At 33.7% G+C, this 22530-nt stretch overlaps 1 protein-coding gene across 1 annotated transcript in view; it reads right to left on the bottom strand.

The window, feature by feature from the left end:
* LAMA2 (laminin subunit alpha 2) overlaps positions 1-22530 on the bottom strand; it is a 547521-nt gene that overhangs the window by 318623 nt on the left and 206368 nt on the right. Inside the window, exons 5-8 of the mRNA XM_063098359.1 lie at positions 17349-17528; positions 14322-14411; positions 12812-12929; positions 7601-7779 (exon numbers count right to left, since the gene is read on the bottom strand). Of these exons, the coding sequence (XP_062954429.1) occupies positions 7601-7779; positions 12812-12929; positions 14322-14411; positions 17349-17528 (567 nt within the window). The remainder of the gene's footprint in view (positions 1-7600; positions 7780-12811; positions 12930-14321; positions 14412-17348; positions 17529-22530) is intronic.

The raw sequence follows: 22530 nt of genomic DNA, 5'->3' as shown, positions 1-22530 counted from the left end.
AACTGGTTTCACACATCAGTTTCAACGTCATCATTTAGTTAAGACACACTCATTCATCCCCCATTGTGAAGTAAGGACTGGACTTCATACAGCACAGACAGGTAATGCATGGTCCCTGCCTTAAATAAGCTTATAGGAATAACAGATTTGAAAGACATTGATTAAAGAGAATGTGCCAAGTGATAAAACAGACATAGAAAAAGACTGTTATGGGGCAAAAGAAGGAGTAATAACACAACACAATGAAGTCAATCAATGTTTCACAGAAAAAGTGACATTTAAAATGAAGCTTGAAGTATGAGAAGCAATTTGAGAGTATAATTGGGAGAATGGCTTTCTACCTATAGAAGCCACTAAGACATGAAAAAAACAAAAACAAAAAACATTCTGTGGGCTTACTGCAAAAAGTTTCTTGTGTATAAAATTTTGACTCTTAGAAACACAATTTATGATCCCAATGATGAGCTTGAGCAAACCAAAGCTTCCTATTTATTATCACTACTTGTAATTGGGGAAATCTGCCTGAATCATACTGTTGATCAAGAAACCTTCTAACCTATGAGATTCTGCAAACATATCTATTTTACATTGATTTTTAATCCTATTAAATAATAATTCAGATTACTAATTCATCCTTTAACTTAGCATTGCATTATATATATATCATATTTGTTTATATACATAATTTATATATATATAAATTAAATATTTAGTAGATAATCTAAAATCTAATTTTAAGACAGTAATTTTAAGAACATCAAAAAGATGTTGTTTAACTAAGTTGCAATGCACAAAACTTTTCTTTCTACATCTTTATAAAAACACAGTGAGCTTGTATCCAAATAATAAGTGCTTGAAAGATTTGCATTTTTTTAATATATAGTATAGCATAGATATTTTTATTTGTATTAAAACACCAAAATCTAGGTTCAGATTCACTTATTACTTAACTTGCAATAAAAACTTGATCAAGCTTCCAGTTCTGATAACAACCAAGTGTCCTGTATGGAAACAACACATCCTCTGATAACAATTATGAATTGTGGAAAAATATAAAAATCAAATATTTGAGTACCTGGGAGAATAACCAAGAGTAGTCAGAAATTGGAAAGATTTGATGCTTGAAAGAAAAAAACACTGGACAAGATCCATATTTATAGAGGGACAGGATCAAAATCCGCATAGCAAGACTCCTCAAATGCTTAACTGATGCCTTTATTGGATGATAGTATTTCAAAAAGTTCATGGAAAAATAGAATAGAAAGATAATACAAATCTTTCCATGAACTTTCGTTTAGGAGACTCCAAGGAATACAATGGAAAGCAACAGCTGGAAATCTGAATAACCTGAACAAAGTTTTCAAGGGCTGCACACCATAAAGTAAACAGATATTGGAGTTTAAGTCAACCAAGTTAGAAACATTTGAGAAACACCTTGAGCTTTTCATCAATCTGCTCTAACAAAGTGTAAAAGCAAGCCTCTACAACTTCATGGTGATCACTCAGTGAGTTTACTACTAATGAGCACACAATTCAAAATCTTTAGAGGAAGATAATAGAATACAGGGCTTCTACACTGAATTCTCCAAAATGTCCTGTATCAATTATGAATTACTAGATATGAGAAAAAACAAGAAGATCTGACCTTATTTTTAAAAAAGTCAATAAAAGCCATCCCGAGGTTACAGAGGTATTAAAATTAGTATACAAGGCAGTCAATGCAGGCACTGTAAAGGTGTCCAAGAACATAAAGCAAATAGTAAGTGAATGCATGGCATATTTGAGCAGAGAAATAGAAACCATAGGAAATACAAGAACTCCAGAAAGCTTAAAAGTAAAATACCTCAATTGAAAAGTTCACTGAATGTGCTTAATATCAGTTTAGAGATGGCAGGAGAAAAAGTAGTCAACCTAATGACATAATGACAGATAAATAGAAACTAACCAATTTGGAGAACAAGAAAGAAAAAAGTTTATAAAATTAGTATTGCTTCAGTAACCTACAGGACACAATCAAGCAACCTGAATGCATGTAGTTAGAGCCCAGAAGGAGAAGAGAGAGCATGGGTTACAAAAATATATTTTTAAAGAAGTAATGGCTTATAATTTCCTATATATGGAATATAATCTAAAGTTCTAGTTCCAAGAAGCTCAGTGAACCAAGCAGGATAAGCACAAAGAGAGCCAACACAGACACCTTATAGTCTAACTCTGAGGATGGAAACTTTTTCTGTAAAGGATCAGATATTAAAATGTAGGTTTTGTAAGCCATATAAGGACTCTCTTTCTCTTCCTCCTCCTCCTCTTCTTCTTTTCTTTCTTCTAACAAACTTTTACAAATGAAAAAAACATTCTTTGCTTACAGGTTGTACAAAAATAAGCCAAGGCCTAGATTTGGTCTACAGGTCAAAGTTTTTCAATACATGGTGTAAAGCTAAAAGGCAAAGATAAAGAGACTATCTTGAAATCAACTAGTGAATTAAAAATACATTACATATAAAAGAACAAAGATACAAATGTTGTCTGTGTTCTCATAAGTAATCGATGATATCCATAAAATAACAGTACTACATCTTGAAAGTGCTGAAAAACAAACACTTCTGTTCCTACATTGAGAATATCCTTCAATAATGAGGGGAGAATAAAGATATTTTCAGATAAAAGAAAGCTGAGAGAATTTGTCACCACTAGTTCTGCACTACAAAAAAAATGCTAAAGGAAGTTTTCCAGGCATAAGAGAAATAGGTATGACAGTACTGAAGGGTACTAGAAATGATAAATATATGGTTAATGTAAAACTTTTTTTTCTTCACATCTTTAAAAGAACAGTGACTTCAAACAAAAATTACAACACTGTATTGGTGGCTTACAATTTATGTTCAATATATGAAAACAATAGCCTAAAAGATAAGTGTAGATGAAACTATACTATTGCAGAGTTTTAATTGTATGTGAGGTATTATGTTACAGCAGTTACTCTGAGCACATAGTAATAAGTCAAGAACGTATATTGTAATCACTACAGCATGAACTCAAAAGATAATACACTAAGAGAAACATCTAAAAAGATGATAGACGAAGTAAGTTACTGAAAAATATTTGTTTAATGCAAAAGACAGAAAATGAAAAATTGGAACAACAATTTGTGACATAAACAGAAAACAAATAGCAAAATCCAATCCCATCATTAATTACATTAAATCTATGAACTAAAACCACAGTTTAAAAGACAATGATTTTCAGGATAAAAAAAGCAACACCCATCCATGTTACTGTTTATTAGAGTCCTGCTTTTAAACGAAGGTACAAATAGGTTGAAAGGAAAGAAATTAGAAAAGATACACCATACAGAATAAGCATAAGAAAGCTAGTATATCTATATTAACAGGAGAAAAAAGTAGATTGTATGACAAAAAGTTTTCTCTATGATTAAGTGGAAATCTTAATAATTGTTAAAATCTCAAGTTATAAGATACAAAAAAATAAAAGATGTAGAAAATTCTAAATGTATATGCACCTAAAAACAGTGCTTCAAAGTACATGAAAAAATACTGACAAATGAAAGGTGGGAATTCACAATCATAGATTGGACAAATCCACACTAGCAGCAGTTAACACCTTCAGGATAAACCTTCTCAAGTGCACATATTAGTTTACCTAGAGACACCATGCACTGAGCCATAACATAAATAACCTCAATAAAAGTCTAAAGTTTGACATCTTAGAAAAGGTGTTTTCATTTTATAAGACATCCAGTGTAGAATTCAATGAAAATGTGGTAGTCAATAAAGTCCAAATATTTGGAAATTAAACAACAAAGAACAAATCACAAGAGAAACTAGAAGTTATTTTAAATTTCTGAATTCATGGGAAGCTGCTAAAGAACCTATTAGAATGAAATTTATATTTAAAAAGTTTAAAATCATAATCTAAGTTTCCAAGTTGATAAGTAGCAAAAGAACAGGAAATTTATACCCAAAGTAGATTAAAGAAATAATATAATAAATATAAGCACAGATACCAATAAACATAAAAGAAAATAAAAAGGCAAAAGGTTTTTTGAAAAGATCAAGAAAATTGATAAATCCCTAGCATAATTTATCACTAAAAAAGAGAAAAAAAAAAAACCTAGTAATTTTAGGAATTAAAGAGGGGATATCAGAATAGAAACTATATATTTAAAAAAGATAGGAAAAAAATTTTTAAACAATTTTATGCCAATAATTTGACAATTTAAATAAAATGAACAAACTCCTTGAAAATACAGTGTATCAGAACTGACCCCTCCCTGCAAAATACAAAACCTATTTAATCCCGTATCTAATAAAAAATATTCAATATATTCACAAAGTTCTTCCCCCAAAGAAAACTAGAGTCTCAGATAGTTTTACTAAGGAATTCCACCAAGAATTTCAAAAAGAATTAATTCCTGTCTTACACAAATTATTTTAGAAAACAAAGGAAAAGAAAGCATGTTCCAGCTCATTTGTTGAGGCCAGTATACCCCAGGACAAAAACCTGACCAAGACATTACAAGAAAACAAAATTACAGACCAATATCCCATATGAGAAGATGGAAAAATATTTAACCAAATAGAGCAAAGCAAATCATTTAATATATGAAAATGATAATATGTCATATAATAATAGACCATAACCAAATTGAGTTTAACCCACAAATGTAAAGTTGGCTTCATATGTGAAACATCCATCAGTACACATTGACCACATTAATAGAATAAAGCAGAAAATTCTTATGTTCACTTTAGTAGATGCAGAACAGCATTTGACAAAATTCAATACCTTTTTATTATAAAACTCTCAGCAGCCTAGGATTAGTAAGGAACCTGCTGGATCTGATAAAAGGCATCCATAAAAAAATCCACAACTCCCATCACGCTCGATAGTGAAATATCATATATTTGCCATTAAGATTGAAAACAAAGTAAAAATGTCATCTCTCATCATTTTTAGTTAACATTGGCATAAAGACGGTAAAGGAAGGAGTAAGCCTGAATTTATTTGCATGCAATATGATTGTTTATATGTACACTTATACAAAATGTAGTTTATAACTACTAGAATTAATAAACTGATAATGGATATAGGACATAAAGTCAATATTCAAAAATCTTTCTAATAATGACAGTAAATAACAAGAAAATTTTTAAAAATTTTATAATGCAAAACAAAATACTATATTAAATTTAACAAAAGACATGCAAGATCTTTACAGTGAAAATACTGATGTAAATAATTAAAGAAAATAGAAATAAATGGAGAGATATGCTGTGTTTATTAATTAAATGACTCAATATTGTTATGATGTTAGTTCTCTCCATAGTTTTTTTTTTTTTTTTTTTGTCTTTTTCGTGCCTGGTACTCAGCCAGTGAGTGCACCGGCCATTCCTATATAGGATCCAAACCCACGGCAGGAGTGTCGCTGCGATCCCAGCACCGCACTCTCCTGAGTGCGCCACGGGCTCGGCCCTCTCTCCATATTTTTTAATGTTTTGTTCAATTTTATTTGACAAATAAAACCGTGTATATTTATCATGTACAACATGATGTTTTGAAATATATATACCCATTGTGGAACAGCTAAATCAAGCCAATTAACATACACATTACCTCACATAGTCATCATTTTTGTTGTGAGAACCCAAAATTTACCCTCATAGAATTTTTCAAGAATACAATGTATTGTAACTAACTATAGGCCCCCGTTGTACAATAGACCTCTTGAACTTATTTCTCCTGTCAAACTGTAATTTTTTTCCATTGACCATCATGTCCACAAACTCCCTTCTCCATTTTTGAATATAGATTCTGTGCAATAATCCTAATATTTTCTGTAAGTGACAAGCTGATTCTAAATTATCACATTTAAGGGATACCTGCACTCCCATGTTCAAAACAGCTCTGTTTACAATAGCCAAGATATGGAACCAACCTAAATGTCCATTGATGGATGACTGGGTAAGGAAACTGTGGTATATATACACCATGGAATTTTACTCTGTCATAAAAAAAAATGAAATTCTCCCATTTACAACAACATGGATGAGCCTGGAAAAACTTATGTTGACTGAAATAAGCAAAGCACAGAGGGATAAATACCGCATGTGCTCACTCATAAGTAGGAGCTAAGAGAGAAAGAAGGAAGGAAAGAAAGACCACAGTGGTGCGTTGGACTTGCAGCAGGAGAGAACATACCTTGGGCTACAAAGTGGAGTCAGGGAGATAAGGGGAGGGGGAAGTTGGATGGGGATAATTGGTTGGGGGGCACAGGGTACAAATGCAATTTGTGGTAATGTGTATGCTGCCAGTATGAATCTGGCCTTCGCATCTTGGGCATGAGGGGTGACAAACAGCTTTATATCTCATGAATATTCATAACCAATAAAAAATAAAATAAAATAAAATTGTATGGAAATGTAAACTACTATAGACAAAACAATCTTTGAAAAGAAAAATAATGGTGGTGCACTTATATTATCTGAATTCTAGGCTTACTAAAGCTAAAGCAATCAACATAACATGATATTAGCACAAAGATGAAAAAAGAAATACACGGAATATAATCTAAGTTCCTGAAATTGACCCATTTAACCTGGTCAATTGATTTTCAACAAATGGTGCTAGAACAATGGGTTAACCATGTAAATCTCAATCATTACTTCACACCACACATGAACATTTACTTGATATGAAACATAGCCCTAAAAGTTAAAATTATAAGTTTTCTAGAATAAAAACATAATATCTTGAACAGGTACTTCACAAGAAAAGATAAAGGGAAGGCCAATAAGCACTTAAAATGAAAATTAAATCCATAATCAGATACCATTTCTCACCCACTAGATGGCTAAAATTTAAAAAGATAGTCAATGTCAAATATTATAGATGATATGCAACAGCTGGAATTTACATACCTTTTTGGTCTAAGTGTATGTAATACATTATTATTAATTTGGCAAAACGTTGGCAGTTTCTTATAAAGTCAAGCATATACCTATCCTATGAAACAAGCATTCTACTCCCAGGTATTTACACAGTGTAAATAAAAACATGATTATAAAAGATGTATAAAATTGTTTGTAGGAGCTAATCAACAATGAAAATGATCCAGATATCCATCAACAGGAAAGTAGATTAAAATTTTGGGTATGTCCATGCACAAGAATACCACTCAGCTTTTTTTTTAAAGAACTATTGATACACAAACAACATGGATAAACCTTACAATGTTATACTGAGTAAGAGAAGGAAGACACAGATTAGTATGTATTATATGATTTCAGTTTCCTCAAATTTAGTAAGAGGCAAAACTAATTTATACTCTAAAAGCTCAAACAGTTTTCCCAGAGATAGGGAATTGACCAGAATGAGGCATAATGGAACTTTCTGGAATGGCAGAAATGTTTTATCTCACATCCTCAAAGATTTATATCAGTTTCTATTATGAAACATGCCCCATCACCTTTTAAAATTTGAAGTTTTACTTTTTGGAGAGACTTTCAAAATTATTTTTCTGTATAATACATATTTGTATGAAAAAGCAAAAGTAACACTTTATGAAAGAAAAAGCATATTTTACCCCTTTGGGTCTGAAGAATCCATCAATGCATGTCTCACAGTTTATACCAGCAGTATTTTGGGTACAATTAATGCACACACCCCCTCCAATGTGCTTTCCATGTATATTTAAACTCAGATTTCTTCTGGCAACATTTTCATCATAATAGCATTCTTCAGCTTTTCCATGACAGTTGCATGCTGCATTAGGGAAAATAAATTAGTAAACATTAATTTCAGGTTTCAGAAACATTTAAAAATCATTTTCTGGGGCTGGCTTATTAGCTCAGTTGGTTAGAATGTGGTGCTGATTACACCAAGGTCCAGGGTTCGATCCCTGTATGAGCCAGCTACAAAACAACAACAAAAATTTCTTGTTATACATAATAAATTTCCATAATACATGGAAAATTACATTACATTTAGGATACACATACATGCAGACAGAAAGATATCTAGAAAGTATTTGGATTTAATGCATGTATTAATAAATTCACACTTTTTAATGGAATTTGAAATAAGTAAAACATAAATTAAACTGAATCATGTGAAATTGCCAATATTTTACTGATTTTGACTTACAAAAATGTAATTTCCTATGGTTCAATCTATTATTTCTTACTATGACAAACAATAAATTGTTGAATGCTGGCACTGAATGATTACCAGCCAAGTAATCTGTAGTGAATAATTACTATATGGGAATCTCTGTGTTAGATCCTATGTGTAAAGAAGGACTTGTAGGATATAATTCCTTTCTTTTACTACTAACAACTAAAATTTATTTATTTTTTTAATATACCAGGCTCTTTTTTTTAGTGTTTTATATTTATTAGCACTAAATTTAATCCTCAAAATATCTTTATGAATCAGGTACTATTATTAACCTCTTTTCATATATTAGGAATCTGCGGGACAGAGAAGTGAAGTACCTTGTAAAAGGTAACCTCCTCCGTTTTGGAAACTAAACTCTGAAGTCAGGCTCCAGAGTGTGCACTGCTTAAGAGTACCACAATCTTTCACATTCTACCTGGTGAGCAAGATAAGATACATGTTAGGTGCCGGGTAATCAGGATAAAATGAGAGCTAGTTTGCTTAGTGGCTAAGATCATGCTATTTTTCACCAAACAGTCTTAGATTTGGATGTAATCTTCACTACTTAGTAGTCATGTGATGTTGAGAACATCTTAATTTCACTAAGGCTTAGTTTCCATATAAAACATGATATGGTCAATAGTACTTACCAGATAGGGGTATTTAAAAGCATTGAGTGAAATAATCCATGTAAAATCATTAGTCTAATGCCTTATAAATAAGTTCTCAATTGATTTTTCTTCCTCTTCATCATCCTTGTCTTTTTTCATGTTACATTACATGAATTTAAAGAAGGAAAAAATCACCTTCGCCAGAAAGGACTAGATAAGGCTTTAAAAATTATGTAATATTTATATTAGGATAAGAACTAGGGAAAGATATTTATGCAGTCTCCTACCTACTTTAGAAGTTGAGTTTCTTATGTGTCCTTACATTGATTTCCACATACATAATGTGTGTATATGTGTGTATGTATAGGTATGCATGTATGCATACAGCTCAATCTTTTTATTTATTCCATGAAGAGTGGTGGTGGGGGGTATTTATATACTGTTCTGAACTGTTTCATCTCACTAACAGTAAATTGCCGAGCTCTCTCCACGTTACGTATTATCCCCTGAGACTACACAGGGAACTACTTGAATGGAGGTATTTATAAAGTACATATTAGTACAGTAACATTGTTTTCAGTGTTCTCCTTTACAAATAACACTGCACATACTTGGGGGACAAGGAGATGGGAGAGGGGTGGGGGCTCTAATGTTAGGAAGTTTCCCATTTGCTCATTGAGTGGCTTTGAGCAGAAAACAAGTCTTAGTGTCATTTTAGCACTTATCTCTTATAGTTGTTTTGGGAATGCTTAGCAGAATGCCTAAGTACTCAGCTAGATAAATGTTAGCTTCAGTAGCAATAGCGATTGCATAATAGTTACAAGGATCATGATAATATGCCCTGTACACCTATATGAGGACATCTGTAGGCTAAATTCCTGGAAGTATAATTTCTAGTCAAAGGGCATGTAAATTTTAAATTTTAATCACTTAAAAAATTCTCTTTTAAAAATGCTATGTCAAACAATTCTCACCCCCGTAGAAACCACAAAACTGTTTCCTTAGGGCCTCACCAACATTGTGTATTTTTAGCCCTTTTAATACAGTTCCTGGACACAGTAAGCACTCAAGTATTTGTTAAGTGAATGAATGAGCACTTTGATAAGTTAAAAGTAATATTTTCATTGTTTTAATTGGTACTTCCTTAATTATGAGTGTGATGTTTTTATAGGATCATAAGTTATTTCTTTTCTGAGAAATACCTGTTTTGAGCTTTGCTCACTTTTAACAGATTTATTGAATTTTTTCTTATTGATATGTAAGATCTCTTATAAGGATATTATCTCCTCATCACATTTGTTGCAAATACCTTCCCTGACTTTTTATTTAGAATATAGTATTTTTGCTGTATTCATGGAGAGCTTCAAACTTTATTTGTCAGTAACATGTAGTAATAAATATAAATCAGTAGGCATTATAAGCAATTTTGTATCTTTAGGACAATACACAAAAATTCTCAAGAACCCTGTTGTAAAAATATATTGCAAGAAACAGTCAAGATTTCTGCTGCCAGTATAAGCAGAGGGAAGCATAGAGTAATACAAATTTATTCTCACGCAATGTAGAATTCGTGTTGCTACAAGTATTTATAACTATGAGCTAATGAAGGAAAAACACTGATGCCTGAGTAACAGTCCTTCTCATACTCCGTGCAGCCAGGACCCTCTGCCTACAGCCCTGCCTGTGTCGATCAACAGCACCCTGCCCAGCTCTACTCTGCAGCCTCAGACAACATAGATAATACCTGTTCACAAAGAGCCATTTTTCTGCTCTGTCACCAGAAACTTACTATTTCACAGAATGTCCAAGACAGATGATATGAAGCTGTTTTTCAGTAAAGGCTTAGCAATGAAAGAATTTTCTTTGATCTTGAGAGATATCTTGTCTTAATAAGCTCAATTGATGAAAATCAAAATTAAACTCAAATGAATTAGAAGGCGATTATTAATTTTATGGAGGGATTTGTCATGTCACAGAACATTTTTCTAAATGTTAAGATGTTTGAAGTACTGTTCAACATGGAAAAGAAAATTTTCGTATAAGCTTTACACTGGCAAAAACATGATGTGTATCTAAGGTTTGATGTTTAAGATCTCCATCTTTAATTTCTGTTTTTTTTAAATGTTTATTTTTTTTCAATTTGGAAATATAGCCTCCCCTTTATTCTACACAGAATGAAAAAATTGTTACATAACCCCACTATTTAAAAAATGTATATAGTAACAAGTGGGAATCTTCTGCTCTGTTTAGTCTACCTCTGTTGCTATGGAGTTCATCTATCTTTTTTGTTTTGTCCTACAACAGAGATAGCCAGGTGAAGAGCAGTAAAATGCAACATGATGTCAGAGGCAACAGGAAAAATCTCCACCATCAAATGCTGCTCCAACTTGTGATTGTTGATATTCCAAAAACAGAAGAGAAACTTAATTAAAATCTGAAGAAGCTTGAAAGCAAATATCCCCGGGTGACATTTCATTTAAAGTCACTCTTAGGAATGAATGTCTGCTCTCTGAGGAGAACTGAGGGATTAGCTGGAACAGGGCTGGGAGTAGTTGAAGAAAACAAACGCTGGGCCTCCAGTGATCCCTTACAGTGGTGGGTGACCATCCAGTGGTGGCCCATGCCTCCAGATATGTCCCAGTAATAATGAGAGATTTCTAATCCAAAATATCTGTACACACACAGACACAAATCAAAAAGCAAATAAGTTGAGTAAAGAAAATGAATGGACTCAAGACACTGATAGCATATGCAGAATCTTAAATTGAAAAGAAAGTATATTTTGTGGTTGGGGACTATTTTATGATTTAAATGTGTTATAATCCAATCATTTCAAAGATCTATTGTGATTTATGGAAAATGTAAGTTGAATTATTTTGTTATTCAATGACTATATAGGTTTGGTATTAATTTAAAATGTCAACCAAGCCTGTTTTGGAGGCCAATTTACTGATTAAACTGAAAAAATGTAGTTAAGGTTGAATCACTAAAATACTAATATTTGTATTCAGTTTGGCTTTACAGTTTACCACAAGTCTGTTTCAGATCTTTTCTTGGCCGGAGAAAATCTCCAGAAACACAGGTTTCTCCAATGTCTTATACTATATTCTACCAGTTGTCTTAGAGATTTCCCTTCAGGCAAAACTAGACATATGGGTTATTTTCAAAGCGATAATATTAAAGTATAAATGAGTATTTGTTGACATGTTTGCATAGCCATTTTATTATTTTTATTTTAAAATTTTACTTTATCATTATAGAATGTAAACATTTTGTGGTAAACCAATTTCTCCCTAACTAATGGTCATGGTCCAATAATTGCTATAGCATAGTTTATGCTAATGATTATCACTATATTAATTTCCCCAAATTTGATCTCTTGCCTTTTTTGTCAACTTTTACTCCTGTACACTTCCAGTTACTGCCCCAAACACCACCCTCCATAACTAATGAGTCATAGTGCCTTTTTCTTTCAGATAATAAACCTAATCTGTGGGGTATAATCTCTTACCTCTGATCTTTTTCCCTTTATTAGATGATGGGTATTCAAAGGCTATTTACGAGGAGAGGAGGGTAGAGGGTAGGACTGCAAAGGGAGCAGCTGGAGGGAGCTGGAGCTAATGTGTGTTTCAGAACCATAATATTAACATACATGTTTGGAAGACTAGTCTCTACATAGTCTAGGTCTTGCTTAATGTTTATGTACATTTTTACTAGTCTATATAAACATCATGCTATAAGCATCAGGTTCATCCTGAAGATAATTAAGTGTATAGGTTTATCTATTTCTCATATCCTCCCACAACGGTAAAGTCATGGGTATTTGGTAAATATTTGCCACATTAAAAAACAAAACAAAACCGAAAAGCTGAGCAACTAAGATAGCAGGGTTAAGAACTTACCATTCTTGTTTTGGATGAAATGTGTACATCAAAAATATGAGTTTACCTAAAATCACCACATGCTTCCATTACCTATGTCCCTGGAAAAGGAGAACGACTCACCCTGTCAGCTTCCCCAGAACATACCTTCACACTCAGTTTTAGTCAGAAAAGTCCCAGCTCTCCAAGGTTTCTGATGGAATCCTGGACAGCACTGATCGCAGCTATCGCCACATGTGTTGTGCTCACACTCACAGCGAGATTTCTAGCCAAAAAAGGAGGGAATGAACTTTAATATTATTTAGAACCATAAATGAGAGGCTCTGAAAAGGCATACGAAGAAAAGAAAAAAACTTGTAGACTATGCACTAAAATGTAAAACTCCTGTCACCCTGGGAAGCAAGAAGCGCCAGCCTTGGAGGAGTATATTTGATAAACACCAGCTTAGCAAGGTTCAGGCTGGGTCTGGAAGCAGTGGGTTTAGACTTAGAAGAAAGCAGGAAGGCCTAATTGGGAGTAGTTTTGAGGACTGTATTCTCTTCTTTGATGCCTGAGATATTCAGAATTTTGGGGGTCGGATGTGCCCAGTTTAAGTCATCTCTCAAAGTGGTATTAACATTTCTGGATGTGGCAAAAGAGGAGGGAGTTGATTTCTAGGAATTTACCTAGGCACAGGTAGAACAGAAATCTAATGTTTCTAGGACTAAGTCTCCTGTATGTGTGCTTTGAGCACAGTTTCATTCACCGCATGGAACTGGGCTTCCAAGGCTGCCTGTGGTCTCTTAAAGCCTGGGAAATACCACCAATCAGTACACCTGATGGGCACCCATACTATGCAGAAAACAGCACTACAACCTTGCCCAGAAAAATATGCCAGGGTATTTGAAACTTCCTAGGAGATAACATTATAACCCATTAATCAGTAAACTAGCTTTGAGTGTAATGTCATTTGTATTACAATTTTAGTGGAGAAAAAAATCCATAGCTCTACGTATGTTCACTGATCTTACTATTAAATATATTTCTTCCATATACTGTATAGCAGATGATTTTTAATTTTGCCAGTTTGTTTATGACAGCAAAAATAGATACTCTTTCATCTTCTTCTTTAGGTTATGTTAACTAATACATTGTCATTAACAAAAAATTCTACCCAAAAGCATTCCAGCATTTTCTGGTTTGGCACTCTCAGTGCTCTCCTGGATTCTCTCTTTCACCCGCTCCTTATTGCCGCTGCCCTACCTCAGCCTCCTGTTTTGTGGCCATTTATGTTTACTTCCATGCACATTTTTCATTTGTTTGCATTAATTTTTTTGATTAAAAATTTTTAAAGAAATGGTCAGGTTGATTGATGGTAGGCATTCTCTAAAGCTAAATCATGCAGCAGGCTGTCACAGCTAAAGAGGTTTCAAAATAGATAGACTAGTTTGGAGCCTTTTTGGAAAAAAAATTAATCTGTTTTCTGATACTGTGATGGCTGACTTCAAAGTCTATCATCCTAACTGCCAGCTCTATTTCACCCTGGCACGGTGTTCTGTTACACGTCTAAGTGGGGATCTGACACCCATTCACAGTGTTCCCTGTCAGCAAAGCCTCTCACGAAGCATTTTACAGTTCAGAACTTCATTTTGCCTAAGCATCCTATAAATATACATACATTTGTCGCTGGATCAAGTGGACAAGCCCTGGCATGACCATAGCATATGCACATCCCTCCGACCGAAATATCCTTGACCGAGTAGTAATACTGCAAAAAGCAATCCAGAGAGAAATCCTGTTAAGATGACTGCAAGGCGAAAATAACAAAGGAAACATTCAGTTAAAAACTTTATTTTCTGCTTTCATCCTTAGTGGGAAGCAGGTTTGAGTTTCTGGAGGACAAGTGAGGGATCACAAAACAGATGAAGTAACTCTCAGCATTATAATCACAGCCCAAAGAAAGAATACCTCTAATTTATGTGAGGTGGACATTTTAGAAATGTCTCCCATACACAGTACAAAGTCCATGCTGGAGGACCTGTTGCTGAGGGTAGTTTTATCTAGGGCTAAGGACAATAATTCTTCATAAGAGTTGTTCACTTGGTTTCTTGAAAGAAAACCTATTTTATTGTGATTTTAGAAAACTCAGTATTCATGAATAACATGCAGACTGTTTTACTTGATGGATTTGAAAAGAACCAACAAATTTAGGCAAAATTGTGTTAATAACAATACATTTCTTGCCTATATTTACAAGGAAATAAAAAATAACGAACTGCAAGTTTGATGTGAAGAATATTTGCTTTTTTATTGTGATGTTAAAGTGGTCATACACCTTCCTATCTGAAGTTAATATAGGGCTATGATCCTAATTATTTTAATATACCCAGCTATCTATTAAAGATATTCAAAATTATAGAGCTGAGCTATTTTTAAAATTTTAACTAACATGGGTATTAAATTTTATAATTGTCAGAGCACTTTACATTACTATATGGAATCCAAATAACGATCTTAGTGGTAGGATGGTTCTATTATTCCAATTACACAGTTAAAAAAAACCCCAAGATTTAATGAGAATAAGTAGGTGGACAGAAACCTGTATGTTCAGTACAAATTCTCTTTTTTCCCTTTACTTCTTTCTTTCTTCTTCCTTTGGTTTGTTATTGTTATTTACATATAGTGTCTTTTAACATATTTTTTATACATTATCTCATTTGATATACCTAGACCTTGAACTAATAGGACTCACTAGAAAGTTTGGGTAATGTAAAAATCCCCTTTTCACTTAGCTTCATCATTTAATAATATAGATACAATAGAGATATTTGCTCAGAAAGCTGACACAGTAGTATTTGCAGATGCTTTTAAAATTAGAAAGTCTGTTTTAAATATAAATGTAAAATGCTTTCCTTTTGAGTCATGAAGAGCTGAAATTCAATATCCTATTTTTATACACTTAAATTTACATGTAATGTTTATTGAACTTGAGTACTTTCAAAAAACATATTTATATGTTAACTTCTACTGCATTATTTCAAAGGCTCATGTACAATGCAGTTATAAATAATAGATGTGCACCCCAACCCCTGCTCTCCCTCCTGCAAAAGATGATAAAAGGAACACTAACTTATTTTCATTGATTTTTTTTTTTCTCTGATAGATATACTGTCAGGAAAGATTAAATTTTACTTCAATATTATTCAGCCTTCCTGGGTGTATATTTTTAAGTAATGCCAAAATTAGAATCAAAAGGCATTTTTTAAACAAGCGAAGGGTCTAAACATTGCTATAAAAATAATGATTACTTCTGCATCAGAGAATTTACAATACAAAGCAAAATTATTTCAGGTTTGGAAAATACAGGGCACTAAAACATTCAATATATGTTGTATGGGGATAACTAAAACTTTAAAAGTTATTCAAGGTTAGGTGCACAGAAGTTAAGTAATAAAGAGACAAAATATGTGGAGTATTCAGGAACTATGAAAATTCAGCCCACTGGTTCAGCAATTTGGCAATTGGTGGCAGCAGCTGAACTTCGTAGGATCATTCTAGAACTAAGTGCTTTGCCCCACCATGTTAGTTTCTCCCTACAATCCTCTTTCTTACCTATACCTCTACTCATACAGTAGGTACTCTGTTAGCATGAATTTGCTTTAAGGATTTATGGCTGAATTGACTGTCTTGGTTATCCGTCTTAGTTGTATAGCAGCATGTAAGGGAGGTGACATAAATCAGTGAATGTGGTAGCGGGTAGACGGGAAAAAAAGCAATTATCATTCATAGCAATCTGGCTGATCATGTACATCATAATCCTACAAATTCCAGTTTAACACTGGACCATAGCACTTCTGTCAGCTCCTGTGTTCAAAGATCTGTTTAAAAGATTCTTTAACCTTTTTCTTTTTCCCTGATATTTTATTTGTAAAGGAAAATGAAACAGTACATAGAATTAGTTTTCCTTACGGCAGTGCATTTTTGCTTTGCTATGGCTTGTGATTCATTAACAAAACACAAAACCAACTTACTTTGTTAGACAAAATGATCCACATATAAGGAATATTGACATTACCTGGTAACTTTCTAGAATTGTAGAAACTGTCTAGAATTGTAGAACTTTCTAAAATTGTAGTTGTGCCCTAGACATACTAAATCGGAATCTATATTTCCACAAGATCACTGGCTTATTCTAGGCACATTAAAATTTAAGTGTGTGTGTACTAGGTTATAATATAAAATGTATTTCTGTATAATATAATATAAAATGTACTTCTGTATAATATAAAATGTATTTCTCCTTCAAAATATAAAATGTATTTTTATGGCCAAAAATGTTTCAAAGCCCCTGCACTTCCAGTACTAACTCCCCAAAGCCAATTATAGTAGTACTACAGGTCACCTAAAAAACAGAAACTAATATAGTCCTCAAAAATAAGATTATGTACTAGATATTATGGTCCTTATTTTACAAAAGAGGAAATTAAAGTTTAAGAATGTTAAAAGTTTGATAAATGTTACACTCCTAATAAGTGGCACAGTTTGGATTTGAACAAAGGAAGGTCTATCGGAATTTTAAAGTCTTTGATAATAACCACTCCGACAAATCACTAAAAGAATTATTTTTAAATTCTTTAACAATTGGACAATTAAAAAGATGGTGCAGTGTCATTCACAGGCTTCAGTCTGATTCATCATAACTTACTCTTCTCGTGACAATGGGGTCAATTTCTCTTGGGTCTTTGTGAGCAAACATCATCAAGTCGGCATTCAGGGTGCGGATCCTCTGAAATCTCAGGCGAATATAGCGAGCAGAGGTAAATTCCAGCAGTTCAGGAGAAGGGTCGTCAGCACTTGGTCTCCCATTGATGAGAGAGATGTGAATCTATGCAATGTGAAAAATAATTTAACGATTAAGTTTACCAAAAATTAAATATCTGGTTTTGTTTCTTTCTTCTTGGAAAAATAAAGGCAAGTTCCCATTCTCCCAATTAGGCAGATGCAGTTTCACGTTTACTCACCGTAATATAGTGAAGTGATTGAAGTATTTTATGGTCTTTTTAATACGTGTACATGCAATTAATCTACTTGTGTTTTAAGCGTTCTCTTTATGCTACAATTAAATGCATCCCTCTATTCCAAGCCATGTCATCAACTTGACTGTCCTAGGATTTCTGTAAATTCTTAAATCGATCATCCATTCTCTGACAATTATTGTGCCCTAAATTATTTAAGAATCTAATACATAGTTAGAAACCAGAAAACGTGGAGGAAAAAAGTTATGAAATATCAGATAAAAACAGGAACCCATCGAGAACTTTAAAAATTCTGAACTTGAAAGCATCACATTGTATAGGCATAAAATATAGAGAGCAAAAATGGACAGACTATAAGGAAAATTTTAATCCAAGTACAAAATTTCTAGAGGTTGTTTTTTGTTGTGATCTGTTTATTTTTTAGTAACTGATAGACCAAGAAGACAAAAATTTACCAAGGATTTACAAAATATACAAAATTTACAAAAATTACAAGAATGTACACATTCTGTGAAAAATATGGTACATTATATGAAAAATGTACTGTATAAAAATACTTTATATCTAGATGGAATGGTGAATTGTTTTAGGAAAATAATTTAGCACAATTGACATCAGAAGAAATACAATGTAATCAGACCATTTTCCATGTAAAAACATTGTCAAGGAACTGCCTACCGAAGGCACAGGAGGTTGACATGCTCTCACAGAGATTTCTCAAAAACAGAGAATTCTAATAAAGGACAAACTGATAAAATAAAAAGAACTCCTGTCAAAGATAAAGGAAGTATGTTCCTGATACCTAAAGAACTTCTATAAATCAATAAGAAAAAAGACCAAAAACATAATACAAAAATTGACAAAATATGTGAGGGCACTATTCAAAAAAAAGGAAATATAAATGGCTGTTAAACTTTTGATAAAATACTGAACCTCACTCATAATAAGAGAAATGTAAATTAAGAACACACTAATAAACTTCTTCCCATTTTTTCAGGTGGGCAAAACTCCAAAATTTGGTAACACTCTCTGATGGCAATGCTAAGGGGATCCAGGCATATCCTCTACACTTACAAGAACAGGTGTAAAATGACACATACTAACCCCTAAGAAAGTCAATTCAGCAATAACTATCAAAATTAGAAATGCATAGAATTTTTGACCTAGTGGTTCCACTTCTGGGAATTATCTTACAAACGTAATATAGATATTATACTACATACAGACTGAATCTATCCACTAGACTGAATGTTTGTTTCTCCTTCAAAATTTATATGTTGAAGCCCTAAACCCAATGTGATGGTCTTTGGAGGTGAGGCCTTTGGAAGGTGATTAGGTCTTTAGGATGGAGCTCTCATGAATGGCATTAGTGCCCTAATAAGAAGAGGGCAGAGAGCTAGCTCACTCTCTTTCTGTCATGTGAGGATACAGGAGAAGGTGGCAGTCTGCAAGCCAGGAAGAGAGTCTTCACCAGAACCCAGCCTTGCTGGTACACTAATCTCAGACTTCCAGCCTCCAGAACTGTGAGAAGTAAATTTCTGTTGTTTGTAAACAACCCAGTCTATGGAACGTTGTTATAGCAGCCCAAACAGCCGAAGACAATATTATCTTTCAGCATTTTTTTTAGGGAGGGGGGTCATAGAAAAAGATTGGACACCACCTTATATCCATAATTGTGGGACTAGTGAATTAAATTATACATCTATATAATTAATTATGTGAAACCATAAAAAAATTAAAAAGACTGAGGAAACTCTCAGTATGCTGATTGGAAGAAGTACACTCACTTTTTTTCTGCTATGTAGATGTTTTATTACCTAGGCAATAAATTGAGTCAAATCAAAATTGTTAAAGAAATTGAAATTGAGCGGGAGATTTGGAACTGAAAATACACACATACATACATACACACACATGCACATATGCACACACAGAGCTAAGGAGACAGGACTGCAACAAGTATGATGTGGGAGAATTTCAGGCATAGGACGGTCTGTGCATGTACTGGGTAGTGGTGACTCAAGGTCACCCACTGGGATTTTCATCCACTTTTGCAAGATGATATATCATGTGTGTTAATTACATTTTTTGACAGGAGTGGCAATGATATGTATTTCCATTCCTAATATCTTGCATTCAGATAATCCCAGAGAGCATTTTACAACCTGACTGCCAATAAACTACTTGAATCACTAGAGAAATGTAGCATACTCTGAGATGAGAAACTAATTCTGATGTCACAAAGAAAAAGAGTCAAAATGCCTCAGGATAAAAATATGAAATGTCCCAGCTAATTGAATCTATCTTGGATACTTTGTAAAGAATAAACTTATTTAATCAACACATTTGAAGGTGATGGAATTCAAGGTCTCCTAAAATACTGAATCTTAAAATACTGAAAACCTCTAATGTACGAAATTCTAAAAGAGTAAAGAAGATCTTGTATATTTCACAATTCTGGCAACTAGCAGGTGAGCAAAAAATGTGTTTAAAATTAAGTTGTCTTTATAGCTTAAGGAAGTACCAATTAAATGTTAAAATGAATAAGTAGATGCATGAAGCCATTATAACCAGTTTCCCTTAGAGATTAATTTTAGCATCCAAAAAAGTCACCAGTGCCCTTGAATTCATGCTTAAATTTCTTTCTAGTTCTCCATTGACTGCCCCGAAAATACTATTTTAAAAAAAGGAGGAAATCACTACATGTCTATGATTAAATTTCTGAAAATTATTAAGGTTTACTTGGTATAGATGCTGTCATGAACCACATTTGTGTTGTACAAAGAATCGGTGAGTTCCTCATTTAAACATACGAAGACTTTTAGGGGGAAAAAAAAAAGCGTATGTGTTCACATTTAGGTTAATAAGCCATATGCAGTATTGAGCAAAACAATACTTCTCCTCACCGCTTTGGTATTTTCATCAAGCTACTCTGCCAAGAGATCTTGTGAGTATTGTTAGTCCCAAGCTGTTTCTGGGACATAAAACCAGCCAGCTGTTTGGCCTTGTTGTGTGCAGCTTCTTTCCGCTGTTTTTTCCCTCCACTCTCCTTCAAAATACATCATAATATTGGATAAGATATTTTCACTAGCACTGTGCTGTGTAATTCCAAGTCGACTGGATAGTGGAGCATTCTTCCTGATTTCCTACGAGGTAGCAACTGGAGGGTGTCTATCTTTAAGGAAGATGAAAAGTATCAGTCCCCAAGTCCACCACTGTCTTGCTGTGAGGCCCTGGGAACTCTGTGGCAGTCTAGTGTCTGCTGAAATGGTTGTTATTACAGATATGTCGGTGGGTGTATGTTCATGCTGTCACAGGAATTCATTCCAACTGAAAATATCAGACTATGACGATCAACTGGCTTTTAGATTTTAAAATTACACTTTTCTTTGTAATTAGTCTTCACAGACAAACAAACAAAATAACTTCATCAGAAATATCTCTTGTTATGACCAAATGACTAAGTTGATATTATATTCCATTCACCCAAATAATTCTGTTTTTACTAGTGTAAGTATACTACATAAATTGTGTTTGTCTTGCATATGGATAAGACCTTTGTGCCTCTATGCATTTTTGCATTAGAACACATTTTTAAATGGTTTATGCAGCAAATAATCAGATTTCTAATATAGATAATTGTCCCTTATTATTATGCTTGTCTATTTATTTTACTATATCTGCTTTAGATTGCTAGAAGAGCTATACCTAACACCCTCCCCAATGATACAAGTTTGTTAAATGAACAAACAGATGGGAGAATGAAGTCTGCTGAAAGATCATTAAAAACTATCAGAAACTTTAAAATGAGTAGCGGAAGTGGATGGAGATGACAACTTGAAATCTAGAATGTTCTCTTAGAACACTGAACATTTTTGTTTGCATTATCAATCTCTATGAATGTTCCGGTAAAGTAGATACAACACATTGAAAGTAAGGAGATCCCAGGAGACAGAACAATAATCCCATAGTTAAAGGCTGAGATTAGCTATCTCTAGGTGTGGCTAAACAATTCCTATGTAAATGAGGGGCTGAGACATCTGGGAACCTCTTAAATCCAATCATGCTTAATATGGTAATTATTTCAGGGAGGGAGAATAAGATTACAAAGATAACTTTGAAAAATGAGACCAATCATTTTTATTTTAGACTGTGAAAAAAAGTGTGTGTTTGGAGAAAGGAAGTGAGCAGTAGGAAGCTTAGGAGCAGGAAACAGTGCAAAGAATTGTCATTGTGCTTTAGCACAGGGCCAAGGCTCTGGGTCTGGCTCCGGATGGTCAATAAGCATACTTTTTTTGGTCTATTCCTCCACTGTGCTCCTATTATTCCAGAGCTCCCTCTGTTCCACTGTAACTTTTCTTGGTAAAGTCACCAGTGTCCTTCACATTACTAGTCAAAATGGCCAATCTCAGTCCTTGCCGTATTTGACCTATTAGCAGCATTTGAAACAACCAATTACTCCACTGACTTCCAGGACACAGCGTCCTTTTTGTTCTCCTACTTCTCAGGCTACTTCTCAGTCTCCTTCACTACTTACTACCTTTGCTCCTCCCTAACTTTCTAATATTAGGGCACCACAGTGCTCAGTCCTTGGCCTTTTCTTCTGCTGTATCCACATATGCGTAGTAATCCCAACAAGGCTCAGGGCTTTAAATATCAACATACTGATGTCTCCCACATTTCAATCTCCAGGCCTGACCTCTTCTCTGAAGGTCAAAATGCAGAAACCAACTGCCTACTTGATAAAGTTACCTGGTTGTCTAACAGGCATCTCAAACTGAGGTCCTGGGTTTCAGCCCCAGTCTTCCCAATCTTACTAAATAATTCCATCCTTTCAGCTACTTTGGATCA

This window comes from Cynocephalus volans, chromosome 5 (genome assembly GCF_027409185.1).
Source record: "Cynocephalus volans isolate mCynVol1 chromosome 5, mCynVol1.pri, whole genome shotgun sequence".
Taxonomy (NCBI): domain Eukaryota; kingdom Metazoa; phylum Chordata; class Mammalia; order Dermoptera; family Cynocephalidae; genus Cynocephalus; species Cynocephalus volans.
The sequence above is the reverse complement of the archived record's forward strand: the minus strand, read 5'-3'. Positions and strand labels throughout refer to the sequence as shown.